The 19,030-nt window shown below is 36.9% G+C and overlaps 1 protein-coding gene across 5 annotated transcripts in view; it reads left to right on the top strand.

The window, feature by feature from the left end:
• The window catches only part of Pot1 (protection of telomeres 1), a 68,902-nt gene that overhangs the window by 29,237 nt on the left and 20,635 nt on the right, over window positions 1-19,030 (top strand). For 4 of the 5 annotated variants that reach the window (XM_028762583.1, XM_028762582.1, XM_028762584.1 and 1 more), the window contains exons 4-8: window positions 105-235; window positions 3,278-3,568; window positions 6,881-7,036; window positions 14,216-14,385; window positions 17,919-18,004. In XM_028762583.1, coding sequence (XP_028618416.1) covers window positions 105-235; window positions 3,278-3,568; window positions 6,881-7,036; window positions 14,216-14,385; window positions 17,919-18,004 — 834 coding nt within the window. Of the gene's footprint in view, window positions 1-104; window positions 236-1,453; window positions 1,554-3,277; window positions 3,569-6,880; window positions 7,037-14,215; window positions 14,386-17,918; window positions 18,005-19,030 lie in introns of those variants that run through there. The other variant, XM_028762586.1, reaches the window with a different exon arrangement.

Raw genomic sequence — 19,030 nt, 5'->3', positions numbered from 1 at the left:
CTTAGAATTCTTAATAATAGAAATGAATAAAATAAGCATATTCTACTTTTACCAGATGCATTGAAATACTTTAATTTTTTTGTTAAATATTTTTTGTTTCCCAGATTATTGCTCAGTCGTAACAATTGTGGACCAGACAAATGTGAAGTTAACGTGCATGCTCTTTAGTGGAAACTATGAAGCCCTTCCGATCATTTATAAAGTTGGAGACATTGTTCGCTTCCACAGGCTGAAGGTATAATTCATCCTTTCTGCAAACTACATTATTAGACAAGAAGTCTGCATTGTTCACAACAGAAGTTAGTACTAATTATATGGCTGCCTTGTTAAAATGTGACAGTAAGCATTTAAAGAGATAAGAAATGTAAATAGTATCAGGCTTCTTTAGCAGCTAGACTTCTCTTCAATTAAATAAATTGCATGTCCTCTTTCCCTAGACATGTATTACTAGCCTTAATTCTGATTGATTCTAGTTTGTCCTGTTATTTCCAAATATGGTTGATGTTTTCAAGTTTCCATGTATAATTTGCAAAAGATAGGATACATTCTTGTAACTTATTTTTGATTAATTTAATTTAATTTAATTTAATTTAGTACGGGGTTCTTACTTTGTTGCTCTGACTGGCTTCAGACTCCTGAAACCAGTTGCATAGTTCTAGTCAGCTGAGGAAGGGAAGACTAAAACTCCACCCAGCTAAAAGAACTTGACTCTTTCTAGATAGAAAAAGGTATGCAGTTGTATCCAGAAGTATGCTGGCTTTAGGGGCATTTGGCCCCAGGATACGACTGAGAACTGTTCTGTACAGGCCAAACAAGGTCACTTAAGGATTTTCTGTTAGGAGAATTGCAGTTGAATAGGAAACAGATGTAACAGTAGAGATGCTGGAGGTCTAGTCTAGTCAAGGATAACCAATGTTCTACCTCTTTAACACTGGCCTTGTTATTGGGACAAAATGCCCGACAGGCACAGCTTATAAAAAGGCAGTTCATTTGGGCTCATTCTCATGGTAGAGAGGCTGGCAGCAGTCTGTCTCAGGTGATTGCCAGAATAAGGAGCAGAAGAAAGCAAGTCTAGAACTAGAGGTGGTAGGTACCAAGTACTAGCACTGAGGCCCTGTATTCCATAGTCGGTACAGCCAGTGTTACCACACAAGCCTGTAGTGAGCCTTTCACACAAACCATAACTAGGCCTTTGTACAAGTCTGGTAAGACCCCGCAAAGCTCTACCTTATCTCATGAAGGGCATCCTTCTAGGAAAAGGCTTCTTGGACTCATAGTCTGTCAAGAACTATAAGTCCTACTAAGATTGCAGGATGAGTCCCACTAAGGCAGAGAGCTTGGGGGACACCATGTGCTTTCTCCAGATTCACCCTAAAGAGAGCATAAATTCAGTCTTTTGTCAGTTTTAGGTGCTCAGCTAGCAAGTTGCCAAAAGGAACAGAACTGTGTCCATAGGAGGAGGCAACCTTCAGAACCTTTGAGATGTTGCTCTACAGTTCCTAATCATCAAGAAAAGAGTGCTTACTATGAGTATAGGAGCTTACTACCAAGAGGTAGAAAAAGAAAGTTTTTTTTTTTTTAAAAAAATGGACTTTCCAAACAAATTCCATGGGAACCCAGACATTGAGTCTACTAAACAGTTTTATAGTAGATATTACAAGTTTTTTTAAAAAGTATGTTCAGCAAATTTAAATGTTAAACAAGTAAAAATAAATCAACAGTCAAAACAGAGAAATAGAAACTGAACAAGAAGGGCAGTACCTGAAAGGAACAACAGATGAAAATTCCACTGTACACATTAATAAGGTTTACTTATTGAAGGTAGATCCACTGACACTACCAGGTATAAAGACATAGTAGATAAAAATAAATAGACCATAATGACCTTTGCAGCAATATTGAGTAATACAGTGTGTAGCTTAACGTTCAGGAGAAAAAATAAAAGGGGAAATATATTTAAGTCAGCAAGACAAATCTTAATAAGTTAATGAGTAGAAAAGCATTGAAAAGCACAGGGAAACGCAAATCAGCTGGAAGAAAAATAGCACATTCCATATAGGCAACAATAGCAATGTTCTCTGATAAAAACTGATGAACCTAGAATGTTATATTTAGCTAAACTGTTCTTCAGTAGCATGGGCCCTTTCAACTAGAAATTGGTTAAGAAATTGCAAAACTATTTGACTGTAAGTATATATGAGTGGTTTTTTGAATTTATCTTAATAATTTCACTAAGAGGTAAATGACTTAAACAAAAGCAGTGGTACTGTACAATAACAGTAGTACAAGGGACAGATGGGATGATTAGGTAGAATTACAGCACTGACCTGTTGACAGTTGTGTAGTACAGAGTATATAGAGGAAAGTGGGAAATTTAAAGCAGAGAGAGTCTAGAACCACAGTAGTGGTTCTGTACACACCATGGTGTAAACATCCATTTATACCTAAGAAAGTAAATAAGTGTCAAGAATTCCATAAGGTTGGAAAAAAAAGAACAATAGGAAACAAATGTTTAAAAAACGAGAGTGAGGAACAGAAGTAAAGCAGTGAGGTGGAAGAGGACACTTACCCATAACTATAATGCTTATATAGGGCTTGAGTACTACCGGAAAATATAAGTTAAATAAATATCAAGAATCAAATATGTGCTGCCTACAAATTTCACTTTAAATATGAAAACAAATGCAAATTCATAAAGTATAGGAAATTTTTTTTATCAAATAAACAGAAAATGGAATAATTACTTTGTTTACAGTCATAGACTATTACCAGAGCTTTTAATGCATGAGGAAGTCTTTCATATGAACAAGTGAGTTCATGAACAAAATATTAACACTACATATTTGATAGGTGTATATTTGTAAAGGAACCCACAGACTTATACAGAGAAAGTCCTCACAACATGCTTCAGCATATTCAGTCATACAAATGCCTTAGCCTCTGTTGTGTGCAATACTTCACACATTTGTGTCTTCAGAATTTTGCTATGCCACATTAATAGCTAGCACACTATTCCTTTACCTTATCAAAAATTATGGTTAATAAAACCTTATACCTGTAAAAATTCAAGTTTAATAGGATTTGGATACTATTTTTCTAAAGTATACATTTTTTTAATGTTTTAAATTTTGCATAGTTTTATATCCTGACATGTTTTGTGAGCTAATTAAATGGATAAAAGACAATTACTCTGTTACCTATACCAGAAAAATGTATGATCTCCAGTGTCTTTGTTTCCTGAGTTTTATTTATTTTCTACTTTGTCCCACTTTCGCAGATCCAAGTATATAAAAACGAGCTTCAGGGAATCAACAGCTCTGGTTTCGCATCTTTGACATTTGAAGGAACTTTAGGGACACCTGTCATAGCACGTACCTCAAGCAAAGTTTTTAGCTTCACTCCTCAGGACCAAAAGATGGTAGAAGCTCTGCGGGCTTGGGCATCCAGGCACATGTCAGCCTCTTCAACCTTAGTGCAGCTGTGCGATGCTCAGCCCATGCAGTATTATGACCTGACCTGTCAGCTGCTGGGGAAAGCACAACTGGATGGACCAGCATTTCTTCTGAAGGTATGCTTGAAATACCTGAAGTCGTGCTTTAGTGCCACCTAACTGTCGTTAAGGAGCCTGTAGCATTCCGAGAATATAGACTGCTTTTCATACTGAATGAATTGTTGTTTTTTTAACTGAATGAATTGTTGTTGAGGCACCCTGCCCCTTTTTACATAGCTCTACTCCTGCATTTCCCTGTGCTTTTCCTTCAGAGAAAAACAAAATCATCAAGTACGAATTTTAGAAACAGTCTGACACTCACTTCTTTTAATAATAATGACTTAGAGAAGAATGCCACTTCTGTGTTGGGACTTCTGCTGCTTTGTGGAAGTCAACTCTGTTGTCAACAATTACCTTCCTTTCTTATGGCCATTAAGTTCTGTCCCCATGTTTTTCACTGCCTGGTTCATGCGAATGGGCATAAATAACCTTGAAACATTTGTTGGTATCTCTGTTTTGTTTTTAAATCAACCAGGAAAAAAAAATGTAGTCCCATAAACACTATGTAATCTTCATTTATTCCTACACCATGGAAAACCTAGGGAAGGTAGTTACTTAATCTTTTTCCTTGCTTGACTATATGATAGAGAGTTTTTTAGTGGCACCTCCTTGACTGAGATCCTTGTTTAATTCTCTGTTGTCTGTTTATTTGGAATAATTAGACAAGAACTACAATGTCATAGTCCTTATACAAGATAGGGCCTAGCATTGCGATTACTGCTGACACATTATAAAGGAACAGTGAAAGTAGAAATCATTGAATAAAATACCAAGTTTTTGTAGTTGATAGCTTTATATAAACATAGAGCATAGAAATAAATTTTTATTTTAAAGAAAAGTAAGTCAAGTAAATAAAGCTAAACCAAACAAACATAAAATCATCTACAGTTAGAAGGAATCTTAGATAAATCACTTATGTTCCCTAGCATGTGTTATGTAACTTCCATAACACATGGCTGTTTATTAAAACATTGAATATTACTAAGAACAAAAACACTGGCTCTTTGCAGATAGCACTTGTTGACTGTTAATGACTGTTACTACCCTGTAGCTGATACAGTCAAAAATGCATATTTCTTTCTAAAGAACTAATATATGCCTATAGCCCATTTTAGTAGATAACCCATTATCTGATAGGTCATCCTTGGTTGAAGAGTTTATTATATTGTCGTTTTAGATGTATTCTTTGAGAATTTCATAAATACGTATAATAAAATGTTGTATCTACCTCCCATTTCTCCCTTTAGCTTCTCATTCATCCCCACAAAACATCTCATTCCTACTTTCATGTCCTTTCCTTCCTTTTTTTAATGTTCTTGTTTGTTTGTTTTTGTTTTGTTTTCAATAACTCACTAAGGTCATTTAGTTCTGCCAATATATCCTTGAATGTGAGTCATTCACTGGGCCATAGTAAACCCACCAATGGTCACATTCCCAAAGAAAATGATTCTTCCTCCTCCAGAAGCTGTTGACTGCAGTGTTAGGGGTGAAACCGGGTAAGCTCCTCCCACTCCAGTAAGCTCCTCCCACTCCAGACTTGAACATTAGCAGATCTTAATAAGATCAAGGAATTGATTTTAAAATTCAGAATTGAGAAATAAATATATGAAAATTAATAGGGCTTTCTTGAAGTCAGCTTAATATGTCTGAAACATCTTTGCAAATCATTTAAAATTTTATTTTCATGAATTCCTTTTATTGAAATCACTTTAAGTGTATGAAAAAGTATACTTGAAATAATAGTTTACCTTATATATATAGTCAAAACTTGGAAGGGAAAAAAATGTAGTAATTGACTCTATAAACTATTTTTGTATGCTAGAATGTTCTATGACTACACAGTGAAATCATAGAATTAAACTTGCTAAAATAAACTTTAATAGAAGTCGGCTTAGTAGTATGTCTTCATCTTCATGCTAAATGTGTGCATACAGTAGCAAAATTATTCTGGGAAGGATGCATGGCAATGCTTTGCTATTAACTACTTTGAGGGAATAGAATTATGACTGATTTTTCTCTGATGTTGATTTTCTTATTCATCCAAAATAATTTTTATTCAAATATTAAAAACAGGAAAATAGACACTATTCTAAGTTATACTTATTAGTATGCAAAGTAATGTTTTCCTTTTCAATCCCAGTACAATAGTAATCTTGGTCCCTTTTTTAGTAATCATGATAAATCTATTTCAGGCTTTGTTAGTAGCTATATATTCTACTGTCATTTCTTTTGCTTTGATAAAACACCCTAACCAAAATTAACTTGGGGAAGGGAAGAGCTATTTGATGAATACCTACAGATCACAGTCCAGAGGGACTCAAGCGAGAACTTAAAACATCATATTCCATGCCACATTCTCTCTAGATATAGAACGCATGCACAGCCCAGCAAGTGAGGCAGAAATTATGAAGGATGTTACTTGTTCGCTGGTTTATAGACTAGCTTATACTGTTAGCTTTCTTACTTGGTTCAGGACAACATGCCTAAAGATGATGCTCTCTGTGGACTGGGCTTTTCCGGTCAAATAGTCAAAAGCAAATCCTCACAGACATGTACACAGGCCAGTCTGACCTAGACTTTATTTTTTAATTATCTGAATATATGTGTATGTACATTTATACAGATGTCTGGTAAGGCCAGAAAAGTGTCTTAGATCCCTTAAAGATGTAGTTAACAGTCAGTTGTAAGATGCTTGACACTGGTGAAGAAAACCAAAGTAATGTCTTCTGTTACAGCTATATGCATTATTAATTATGACCATCCTTCCTGCCCTCAAAAATCTTTAAACAAAGCATTATTCCACTGATTCTCTATTACTCTGTTCATACAATGTGGATGCTAAAAAATACTTTTAAGTTTAAATTTCTTTAAGCATATTTTGACTTCTTTATATTCAATTTGAAACAGGTACAATCTAATTGTTTTAATGGGTTTTTTTTCTTAGTTTGTTTCATATCATTGGTTTTTGTAGTAACCAGAAGCCATACATACCCAGAGCTGATGGGTATAGTGGAGGAGATAGAGAGAGAGAAGGGTAGGGGAAGAAGGAGTATGGTATTGGAGTACAGGATAGAAAAAATCCAAAGTCTACAGCTAGTTAATATTTTGCTTGGTATCATACAGTGACTTTTTCATTTTTGCATCTCCACATTTTCCTGCTTATTTCCAGTAGTTCATAATTACTCCTCTTACAATCACAGATTGATACACAACATTTTAAAGGACTAGATACTTAACAGTATCTATTCATTAACATACATCTATTCATTTTAGGCTTGCCTCTGCTTTTAGATAAAGATCATTGAGCTTTCCTTTACTATCCCATGGCAGGTATGGGACGGAACCAGGACTATGTTTCCCTCTTGGAGAATCTCCACTCAAGATCTTACTTTTGAAGGGGACTTGAGTCACATTCTGCGGCTACAGAGTCTGGTGATAGACATTCTAGTCTATGATAACCATGTTCAAGTGGCAAAATCCCTCAAGGTGATGTTAAGTAGACAGATGCATGTTATTTTGTTTTTATATTCTTTTTAGTTTTGTATATTCTGTTTGTAAGTGATATTTGGTATGTAGAAATTAACTTCATATTTATCTCCAAAATTTAACTTATAAAATGAGTGTCTAAATTAAATTATAAAACTTTGAATATGATATATATACACATTTTAAAATTATCTTTATTTGTAGATATAATTGTATGACTCACTCCTCTTCTCCTTCCAACCCCTTTCATGTACTCCCCATCCCTTGCTGTCTTTAAAATTGTGTGACATTCTTCCTTTGTTTGTGTGTTTGTGTGTGTGTGTGTGTGTGTGTATTTGCTAAATATAAATGTTACTTGCATGTATGTTTTCAGAGTTGGCCTTTTGGTATTTGTCTTACTTAGGGGTTTATTGCTGTAAAGAAATTCCATGACCACAGCAACTCTTACAAAGAAAAACTTTTAATTGGGACTGGGTTTAAGGTTCAGAGGTTTAATCCATCCATTATCAATATGGTAGAAAGCATGGGGGCTTCAAAATCAGACATGGTGCTTGGGAAGGAGCCAAGAGTTCTATATTTGGATCAGCAGGCAGAAAGAAGAGAAAGCCATTGGGCCTGGCTTGAGCTTCGGAAACCTTAAAGCCCACCCCCAGTGACACACCTCCTCCAACAAGGTCAATCCTACTACAACAAGGCTATACCTCCTAATAGTGCATGCCCTGTGGGCCTGTATGGGCCATTTTCATTCAAACCACAATATTCCACTCCCTGGCCCCCATAGGCTTATAGCCATAGCATAGCAATCTTAACTTCAAAAGTCCCTGTAGCTTATCACACTCTCAAGCAAAGTCTCTTCTGAGACTCAGGGCAGTCTAAAAATTTAATCATCCCATAAAATCAAAAGAAAAAGGAAATTGCATACTTCCAACATACTATGGCACAGGATATACATTACCATTCCAAAACAGAAGAAAGGGAATATAATAAGAAAATACTATACCAAAGTAAGGCCGAAAACAAACTGCAAACTCTATTCTTTGTCTGATGTCAAAGCACTCTTCAGATCTCCAGCTCCTTTCAGCTTTGTTGACTGCAGCCACTTTACCCTGCTTGGCTGCTTTGACTCCCTGTTGCCCACTCTCCTTATCAGGTATCCTACGGCTCTGGCAGCTTCAGCATCTTGGAGTCTTCAAGACAGTCCAGGCCTCACTTGTAAAGTTTCACACAGTGGCCTCTGTAGGCCTCCATGCAGGGACACTCCTGGTATATGCCTGCCCCTGCAGCTTTCCTAAGCTGTAGAGAGGGCTATGCCATAACCCCGTTCTTCTTCCCTTGACTCTAAAGCTGCCCAGGTCTGCTACTTGCATTACATCTTCATTAATTTTCTGTTTTATGGTTTCCTTCACAGCCTAAACTTGGCTGTTACAGAACTCACTGGGTAGACCAGATTCTGCTTGCTGGTATTGAAGTTGTGCACCACCTTGCCTGGCCATAAGCCTTTCTTTTTTCACAAATTGGACACTTAGCTGGGAGGGGTCTTGCCTGAGGTCACCACTCTCTTTACTCCATTTAGCATCAGGCTTTTCTTTAATCTGCTCACACTTCCTAGTGTCCCCTTTCTCCTCCAACTGTTCATTCTTTGTTTTCTTGTTCAGCTTGCTCGTTTTTAGTGTAGATCTGCTTGAGACTGGCCACTAATGACCACACTACACAATCAGTATTAGGTTGTTTGGTAATGTCCTTTGCCAAACCTTTAGTTCATTGCTCTCCTATTTAGCCTTAGGCATTTTTTTAATTCAAGGTCAGAAAGTAGCCACATTCTTCACCAAAATATCAGAAGAATGATCTCTAGGCCATATATGAATGTTATTCTCCCCTGAGCTGAGCTGGGCCCCCACAGTTCAAATCAGGCTCAGCACCACTATCTTCCATGTTCTTACTAATATTGCCTGTTAAGCCACGCTTAAAGCATTTTACTACTGTTGTAACCCAAAGTCCTAAAGTCTACATTCCTTGAAACAAAATCATAGTCTTCTCTATCACGGCCATCCCTCAGTCCCTGATACCAATGTCTGTCTTATAGGGTTTCTATTGCTATGAAGGAACACCATGACTATGGCAAATCTTATAAAGGAAAACATTTAATTGGGGTTGACTTCAAGTTCAGAGATTTAATTCATTATTATCATGGAGGAAAACATGGTGGTGCACAGGCAGACATATGTTGGAGAAGTTGCTGAGAGTTCTATGTTGGAACCAGCAGCTAGCAGGACACCATGAGCCATTCGACTGACTTGAGCTTCTAAAACCTCAAAGCCACCCACAGTGACACACTTCCTCTAAAAAAAGGCGACATGTACTCCAACAATGCCACACCTCCTAAATGGTGCCACTCACTATAGGCCTATGTGTACTGTATTCACACAGTATTAGATAACCTGTTAATGCCTTCCTCCCTGAGGAAGACTGTTTCTCCTGCTATCCGCATTCCTCAGTTGCTTGTAGTCATCTGAGTTTCAGACCTTGTCATCTTTCTTTCTTCCATGTTAGCATGACTATTGGTATCATCCTGGTTCAGATCTTACTTAGCAAGCCTTGCTGGTATGACTTCTGGGTTTAGCTTCTCTGATATTTCTAGGAGACACAATCTTACAGCAAACTTCCTATGTCTCTGGCACTTTGTCTTCATACCCCTGTTTTTGTTTTAACCATTAGAAAGTCATCACTAAAGCAGTATTTATCTTCAACATAATAATAATGGCAAATTATTTTATTTAAATGGGTAGCATCTGAACAACATGTATTTGGAAATCTTCTAATACTAGTTTTCATTTGTAATGTCCACTTACAAGTAGCTTAGAAGGCTAGACGCAATGGAAACGTGAATTTTCATCATACATTAATTTGTATGATGAAAAATATTTTGTGTTGGTAAAGTTTTCAAGTTATTATAGGAAAAAAATTCACATTCAATAAAAAAAAAATATCTTCAGGCCACATATTTTCTTTAGAATCTCCTTGTATTCTTTTTTACTTGCTTGGTTTTCAAAAAAATAGGTTTTGGGTTATTGGTGTATGCTGGAGGAGAGTCTGGTTACCTGGAAGCAGATTCTCAGCAGCTGCTCTGGGTCCTGATAGTACTTACTCTGCAGCTCCTATTCCATGAACCACTAGGTTCCAAACAGCTAGAAAGAAGTCTCTGTTCCTGCGTGACTGTAAAGTACAACTGAGGTCCCCGGTCATCACAGATCACTGTCTGTCCAGGGACCATTGGGCATTGGCCTCACAGGTCTGTCTCAGTGAAGTCAAGTAGCTCTGTGATAGGCTCATGACTAAGGTCTAGCCCCAATTCCAGCTCTCTAACTTAATTTCTTAAAACTCTCTGAATTGTTTGGATAGAGTATCAACATGAACTGTGTGTGTCTTACTTAACTAGTATACCACCTCTAGCATGGTATAACGTTCGCATGTGTTTCTGTATACTGTATAGGCCGTCCTTACTGTCCATGGAAATTTGGTAGTTCATAGTAAATCTAGACTCATAAATGATAGAGATTATGTTTGTAAAGTCTCCTATGGCAAATAACACTATCGTGACTAACAATGTGCAGAGTGATTTGGATATTACCTCAAGAGAGAAGAGCTGCTAGCTTCATTGCATTTTATACGAGAAAGTGAGGCATTCAGAAGATCAATATACAATGTCTTTTTCCAGGTTTAATAAACATTGAAAGGAAATGATCTTAGCTGTAGGTCATTTCAACCTATTTATAAGAAGAGAAAACACAGAATAAAACTCTGTGTGTGCAGTTCAGTGCTAGAACAAGTGTCATAGAGCAGAAAACACTTGCACTCTCATATTGTGTTACAAAATGTCTTTGCTGACTCAGATCAATAAACAACGTGAAGGGCAGGGCCAGGGTTTGTGACTACATCTTCTTATCCTTTAGACATGTGTATGTCCATGCAGGCACTTGGATTAGGGAAAAATACTTTTGAAGGTAGACTTTGAATTTTTCTCTTAAGATTCTGTCTACACAGATTGACTTTCTTTAGAATAATAACCATACGTCTAAATTTGAAGGTGCTTTCATGGTACTCGGGAAGGGTTCTTTAATGAGGAGAAAGGACGTGCACTTTTACTCAGCTCCATTGTCTACTTTGATCTTCATATCATTTGAATTCTCTTCTCTTTCCCCGTGATACTGTCCTAACTACACATGTTCCTCCGCCTGCCCTGCTTCTCTTCCCTAAATCTCAACTAGCTCATTGCAAAGGCTCTCAGGTGGTGAGGATTAAAGAACATCTGCTGGTTAAGCAGTCAAGAATATTGTGAATGGCTTTTTAGCCATAATGTTGTATCCTGTACATTGTCCACTAGAGGGTGACGTGAGCACACATAAGTAAGAAAATAGATGGCATGGCATTTCTCTCAGGGACATCATAGCACTATAGCATTTGCAGGGCTGTATCAGGATGCAGAGAATTCTCTCTGTGTGATATAACTATGTAATATTCCTTGGTACCAGTTTTATTCACTTTCTCACAAATCAATCGGAAGTCTTCAGTCACATGTCATTGATGCCTTATTCTCAGACTTCAGACAGATGTTCATATCAACATACATGGAATAATTTCATAGCTTGTATAGGAAAAGTATTTTTAACAATGACTTTATTATGAAGCATAATATCAACTTCCATAAATAGTGCACTCTCACCATGCTGCAATTTCTAAAACAGCATAAAACATATAGTCATAATCACATTTTTTACACACTTTTTAAGCCTACTAATTATAGTTAGTTATAAGAGAAAATAAAAACATTGCCCTGTACCTACTTTTTAAACAAAAATTGGAGAATACTCTTTTTATACTGGCATAGTGATTTCTTTCTAGTTATATATTGTTAGTTCTTATCTACTGATTAAACCTTTATAACAGATTATACTACACCTTTATATTTTTATTGTAATTCTTTAGCTTAGAATTTGGAAAAAATATTCCATTACTAACAAAATTAAACAATTTTTTAACATAATAGATCATCAGACACATTTTATAATCTTTACTCAAGCTTTTATAAAAATACAATGCTGCCTCCAGAAGGCATTTCTAATAATACCAATTTGTCATATTGACTCTGTGGTCTGTTCAGAGAAGTAAGCTCTATGCTGGCTTGTACATGTTGTATACTAGTGTAGTGTAGTGAAGGTGACCTGTGATAAGTAGCACACCCTCAGCATTTACATTCTCTCCTGAAGATTTTACCACAGTTATTCCAGATAGAGCTACACATGGGACCTTCTTAAGCCCCTGCTAATCTCAGGCCCTTGCTGTTCAGTTCCCCCAACTTGCTCTAGCATGTAGCTATACTCAGTGTCCTCCTTAGAGTGTACATTGTACTTCCGCCTTGCCCCACATCCTGCTCTTCAGATGATCTTAACTTTTTTCTTCCATATACACTTTTGGAATAAGTTGTCAGATGTCATGAAAGACCCTTAAGTATCTGGCTAAAATCTCCTTAAATTTAAATTTTAATGTAAATGAAATTGTACTTCAGATAGCTTAGCTAAAGTAGGTCATTTCTCTGTATATCAGCTTTCATTCTAGTCCTTTGAAGGTTATCAGCATCTGTACTATAGAAATGATGTACTGATGTATAATCAAGATGTAGTGAACATTCCAAAATGCTTATAAAATAGACATTTTAATATTTATTACTCTAGTATCTCACTTTAGAGTCCTCAGAAAAGTACCTAATTTCTCTTGAGTTTTTACATATTTTCCCCACACCTCTTTATTCCCTTTTCCACCTGTGATTTAGAAGCCGGTAAAGGCATGGGGAAAATAGTCTGGATCCCTCCTCCTGCCTACCCTCTTGAGAACATCCACAAGGACCGAGAAGAAGTGCCTGTGGAGGTGAAGGCGTGGTGCTGGAGTATGGCTGCTTCTTCCCGAGTTCCTCTCTACTGCCTTGGTTCCACCTGCACTGAAGACTAACAAGGAGGGCTGAAGTGGAGCCCTTGCTTGCTTCTCTTCCTAGTTCCCTCTCCTTCCCCCCTCCCTCCCTCCTTCCTTCTCCTGTCTCCCTCTCTACCGAAACACCATTTTGACCCCTCCTTTGATGCTTGTTTTCTAATGTTACCATAATTGTACTGAATTTATAGGGAAAAGGAGAAAGATTGATTCACATACTCAGGAATACTGTTTAATTGCAAATGAATTGAATTTTCTCTTTTTCATTCCTTTTTGCTCATAAGACTACATAAAAATATATGCAGTTTATATTATGTAGCTTGTCCCTTTGGGTAGATGTGAATGTCTTAATTTTATTTATTTTATTTTATTAAAATGAGGTTGCCTGGGCTGGGTTTGAATGCAGGTACAAACTGTCTTTCCCCCATAGCTGATACTAGAGGCTATACAACAGCACTTGGCTCTAAGTGTTATTAGTGTCTTTGAACACCCTAGTATGTTTTCTCGTTTGAAGTCTTCATTGAGGAAAATCTTAAATTCTCTAGTTAAAGATGATTTGACTAAATTTAGAAAAATAGCTGACTCTGACTATAGAGTAGTTAGTTCAACATTTTGGTTCAGTCCCATATTTGAGTTCACATAATGTATTTTACAAGATTGTGATAAACGTACAACTACTGTTCTAAAACTTCACTTTCCATAGAATTTGTGCAATAAGGAAAAGTGTACATATAATACCAGCAGTCAGAGGGCTAAGGAGCATGTCAGTGCCTAGCAAGAAAATTAGCCTGTGAAATAAAAAGTCTACTATATTATTTTGATGAAACTACATGATTACATTTTTCTAATGTGTCATAGTAAGGGCATTTTATGCCACATTTTTAATACTATTTTAGACCAGTTCAAACAAGTTCTTTTCCCAATATTATCAAATAGAATTTCATTTCAGTCTTAAATACCTTCACTATATTTTATTGACAGTCCTCTGAACTGGGTCTGCTTATGTTGTGTGATATGTACATGTTTCAAATCCATGCAGCTGATATTAGTCACAGGGCTGTCCTGACTTCTGTGGTTAGACAGTGTCCTTGGATATTCTTAGTTCTTGCTTCCTATTGATTGTGAAATTTTCAAATATCAGAAAATGTTTAATTAATCCCTTTTATTCTAAAATGAGATTTTTAAATGATCTTTTTGTAGGTTGGAAGCTTTCTTAGAATCTATAGCCTCCATACCAAGCTTCAGTCTGTTAATTCAGAAACCAGCAGTTCACCCTTAAGGCTGGAGTTCCATCTCCATGGAGGGACCAGTTATGGTCGGGGAATCAGGGTTTTACCAGATACAAGCTCTTGTGTGGATCAGCTGAAAAAGCAAGTATTTTATATCCCTTTTTGAAAAACACATCTGAGGTATTTATTAGGTTACTTTGCAAGCCTGTTCCTCAGGCTGTGTAAGACCTTTGGCTTTTTGTTTGTTTGTTTGTTTGTTTTTTCTCATTGTCTTGCTGAAATTCAAACTCAGACTTTCACCTACTAGGCAGATTGTATCACTGAACTATATTCCTATGTCCTATACCTCTATGTTCTTAAATGTTTTCATACAATATATTTTGATCATATTCTTTTCCCTAACTACTCCCATATTCATCATCACATTTCTGCCTATTATGTTCTCTCTCTCTCTCTCTCTCTCTCTCTCTCTCTCTCTCTCTCTCTCTCTCTCTCTCTCTTTCCTCTTTATCTCTAGAAAAAAGGGAAACAAATTGAAACACATAAACTAAACAGAAAGTTAACAACATAAAAAATAACAAAACATACACTGTACAAAACAAAAACAGCAACAAAACAAAGGCTGTTTTGTGTTGGGCTTTGGACAGTATAGGACCTGTCCTAGAGCTGTTGATACACCATGTGGAACTCCATTGGTGAAAACGGATTATCCCTTTTTCATCAGGCATAGTTAAAATTCACTTCTTGGTTACGGGAAGGGCTTTATGTCCACTTCTTTTCAGAGCTGGGATTTTTTTTTCTAGTTTGAGCCTGTGCATGTCTTTGTACTCTCAGAAAACACTTCCCCAGAAGATTCCACCTTAGTGGTGCTGGTATCATTTTGATCACTTTGCAAGCCTGTTCCTCAGGCTGTGTAAATTTCTTAGTTCCGGTAACCAGCATCAATTGTTCCAGTAACTCCTTTCACTCTTGACTCTAAAGTCAGAGCCACATGGCCAAAACTGCTAAGTTCTGCTGTTTGCTGGGGCTGGAAAATGCATCCCCCCTCCCCCACTTTGTTCTATTATATCATCACCAGCTTTCTGTTTTTCAACTCCTTCAATTGCCTAAGCTTGGCTGTCTAGGAACTTGCTCTGTAGATGGAACTTCAACTCGGATCTGTATGTCTCTGTCTCCTGAATCCTGGGATTAAAGGCATGTACCACCATGCCTATACCTAAGCCTTTCTTTATCTGTAACTTATTCTGTCCCAGGCTGGCCTTGAACTCAGAGATCTGCTTGCATCTGTCTCCTGGGATTAAATGCATGTACTACCATGCCTAGACTTAAGCTTTTCATGGCCACTGTGCTTCAAGAAGCCCATGTCTTCCAGCTTTAAGATCTGAATCACACATGTGCCCTCCATTTTTAGACTGTTGTTCATTGCGGATATAGTCAAGTTGACAACTGAGAATGCCCATTACAATCCATTTCTTGTCAGTTCTACACACAATCATATCTCCTGATGTCCAAATGAAAATAATAACCAGGTCATAATAATGCCTATCTCTTATTCAACAGCAAACACATACATGATAAGCTTAGCTGGGTAGGATCTTGCCCCAAGGTCACTACTCCCTTAATTCCATTTGATATCCATGAACTCAGGATTCAGCTCCATTTTTCTTGTGCCCCTTTAATATTTGAGCCATACATTTTGTGTTTTTCCTTTCTAAGCTAGTTATGCTTGATCAAAATGAGCATTCCACAGAACAAAGTCTCTGCTGGGCTTTTTTGAGACGTGCTTTGTCAATGCAATTAATCTGAATCTCTTTACCTTATGCTCAAGTAGACTCTTCAGACTAGGTCAAAAAGCAGCCACATTCTTTACCAACATATCACAAAAATGATTTCTAGGCAACATACTAAAATTATTCTCCTCAGAAACCTTGAGCCAGGCTCACAGAGTTGAAATCACCCTCAGCACCTATGTCTTCCCCATTTCTACTTGGGTGGCCCATTAAGCCCTCACTTACAGCATTCCACTGCTTTCCAAATCTAAAGTCCCCAAACCCACATTCTGAACCCATGTTCAGGCCTATGTTAGTAATATCCTAGTCTCTAGTACCAACGTCTCTTAGTTAAGGTTTTCGTTGTTGTGAAGAGACGCCATGACCATGTAAACTCATACAAAGAAAAACATTTAATTCGAGCTGGCTTACAGTTTCAGAGATTTAGTGGCTGGACATGTGGCAGCATTCAGGCAAAGCTGAGAGTTCTGTGTCTTTATCTGCAGGCATCCAGAAGGAGGCTCCCTTTACACACTGAGCGAAGCTTGAACATTAGGAGAACTCAAAGCCCACCCCTGCAGTGACAACACTTCCTCCAATAAGGGCACACCTATCCCAACAAGGTGACACCTAATAGTGCCACTTCCCAAGGGCTTCTTAGCATATTTAAACCACCATACAAACCTATCTATTTATTCTATATTGTCTTCAAGACCTGAAATTCTGTCCTCTGTAGGCTTACCTATGGGGTTTTTTGTTGTTCTTGTTGTTTGACTTTTGTTTTTCATTTCCATTTTTATTTCATTTTTGGTTTTCTTTATTGATTTCATTTCTTTGTTAAAGTCTACTTTCTTATCTTTAATTGTTTTCATTATTTCATCCAACTGTTTGTATTCATGGTCTTCTTTTAGAAAGTTATTCATAATTCCTTTTAAGATCTTTGACCATATATGTATTTGCTATGTTTGTTCTTATTTTGTGCTTTGGCTTAATTGCTTTCTCAAGGCTTATTGTAATTGGCCTGTGTGCTTCTGAAGGAGACCTTGTTTTGTTCTTCATTTTTGGGTTTTTCCTCTGTGGCATGGGCATCTGCATAGGCTATTTAAGGTATTTCTTGTTGTAGATATCTGATTTTCAATTTTTAGAAAACTTTCTGTTCTTTGATTGCTTTTGCTCAATTTGGGATTCCTGGTAACAAGCTGTTCTGGTCCTAGGAAAGGGTGGTTGTTCTGGGGTCTGTGGTAGAGAACTGTTCTGCTGGTTTGGTGGGAAGTCAGGAAAGAATTGAGATAGCCTAGAAGGGATGGCTGAAAGAAGTGACTGGGAACAATTATAGAGACTTTGCATCTCTACCAAGATGTTGAGTCCCAAGGGTTGATTGTGAACTGGGAAAGGGGATCAGACAAGTAGGCTACAGCTGGACTTAGGTTATGTGTGGAGAAGTCAGAGTGGAACACAGGAAGAAGAATGAAGGTCTTTTACCTGAACCTTAGGCTAGTGTGGCAGTCACTGGTCCCTGCAAGAAAGATTATCTATATAGGTCAGTGGGGTCACAAAGCAATGGAGATGGATGGGGAAGGTTGAAAGGGGCTCAATCCCAGTAGATTAAGCTTACTTTTCCAAGTTTCAGTGACATCACTGTAACTCATAATGTTAACCATTAAGTTCCCAGATATTTTTTTTGGGTAGTATTTCATTGACTAAGTTTTCTATTCCTATCTTTCTAACCTACTGCTTCTGGTTATGAGGGGTTTAGAAGTCTCAGATAATCGGATAAAAGCTATAGACTATTGATTAGACTCTTACCAAATGATATAACTTAATGAACTAGATTTTTAGGGGTATAGCTAAAAGTTTTTCTATTGAATTTGCTACACAATTTGCTTTTATATTCTTTAATTTTAGAGATTTAGAATGTGCGAATTCAGCAGTCACTCAGACCTCAAATAGTATCTGTCAGTCAAAAAATGAGGACAGCTTTGCACTTTCAAGTAAGGACAATTTATGCCATTGATATTTTACTTTCTCATAATTTTAAAAGCATACTTTCCTTTTCAGTGGTTTCTTGCTTAGGTCTCTCTTTTCAGTTCATGTGACTACACAGAGTATATGTGTATGTTCATTAAACATTTATTTTGTCTTATGCACTAGCTTGGTTCACCCTTAAATATATAATAACATTTTCAAATTTAAGTAATAGTGTTTACTTGATTTTTGTTGTGTGTGTGGTGTTTCATATTTACCAAAAAAAAAAAAAATTCCATGAATTTCCTAAGCAACCGTTTTCCTTGTCCATTTCTAAAAGTAACAAAAGGTACTGATACTCCCTTATTGACTAGCCCAAATTGGCTTTTGCCCATACATGGATGTCTGATGCATAAACATGAGTCATCCAAATCTCTCAAAGGTACTCTTCGTATTGATCTTAATGGGATTGCTTTTGGGCACACTATAGATTCATCTGTGCTGGAACATATGCCAAGCCAGTAGCTCATTTCTTAATGTTGAGAGATGTGCTGATGAGTGGACATAGAGTCAGAAGCATTGTCTGTCTTCTTTTCATGGTTATGTGGCTTCAGTATCTATCAAAACATCCAGTGGCTGTAAATATGGTTTTATTGGGGGTTTCCAAGGAAATCAGTTATTGGTGTATTTTGAACCACTTTTAGTAATAACTCCTAGTAGTTGCAAAACCATTTCTTATAAAACAAACAAGCAAAAACAAAAACAAAATCCCAACAACAAAAATGTGAATGACCTTCCTTCCTTTGCTAATAGTCAGAACATGGATTGATTTCTAAACTTTCCTGGTTTGTCACTTTCTGTCAATACAAAAGTTCCTTAATTGATTCACTAAGTTGCTATTCAAAATTCTCTATATTTCTCCTCAAAGAAAGGAGATACTTTGCCTGTTAAATTTTATAACTAAGCCTGTTGTTTTTGTTAGGAATACCCGAGTGTGAGGAGAGTAGACTTGTCAATATTGATTTCTGCTTTCTTTGATTTCTTTGGACAGT

The sequence above is a fragment of the Grammomys surdaster genome, unplaced genomic scaffold (genome assembly GCF_004785775.1).
Source record: "Grammomys surdaster isolate TR1022 unplaced genomic scaffold, NIH_TR_1.0 134, whole genome shotgun sequence".
Classification (NCBI taxonomy): domain Eukaryota; kingdom Metazoa; phylum Chordata; class Mammalia; order Rodentia; family Muridae; genus Grammomys; species Grammomys surdaster.
The sequence above is the reverse complement of the archived record's forward strand: the minus strand, read 5'-3'. Positions and strand labels throughout refer to the sequence as shown.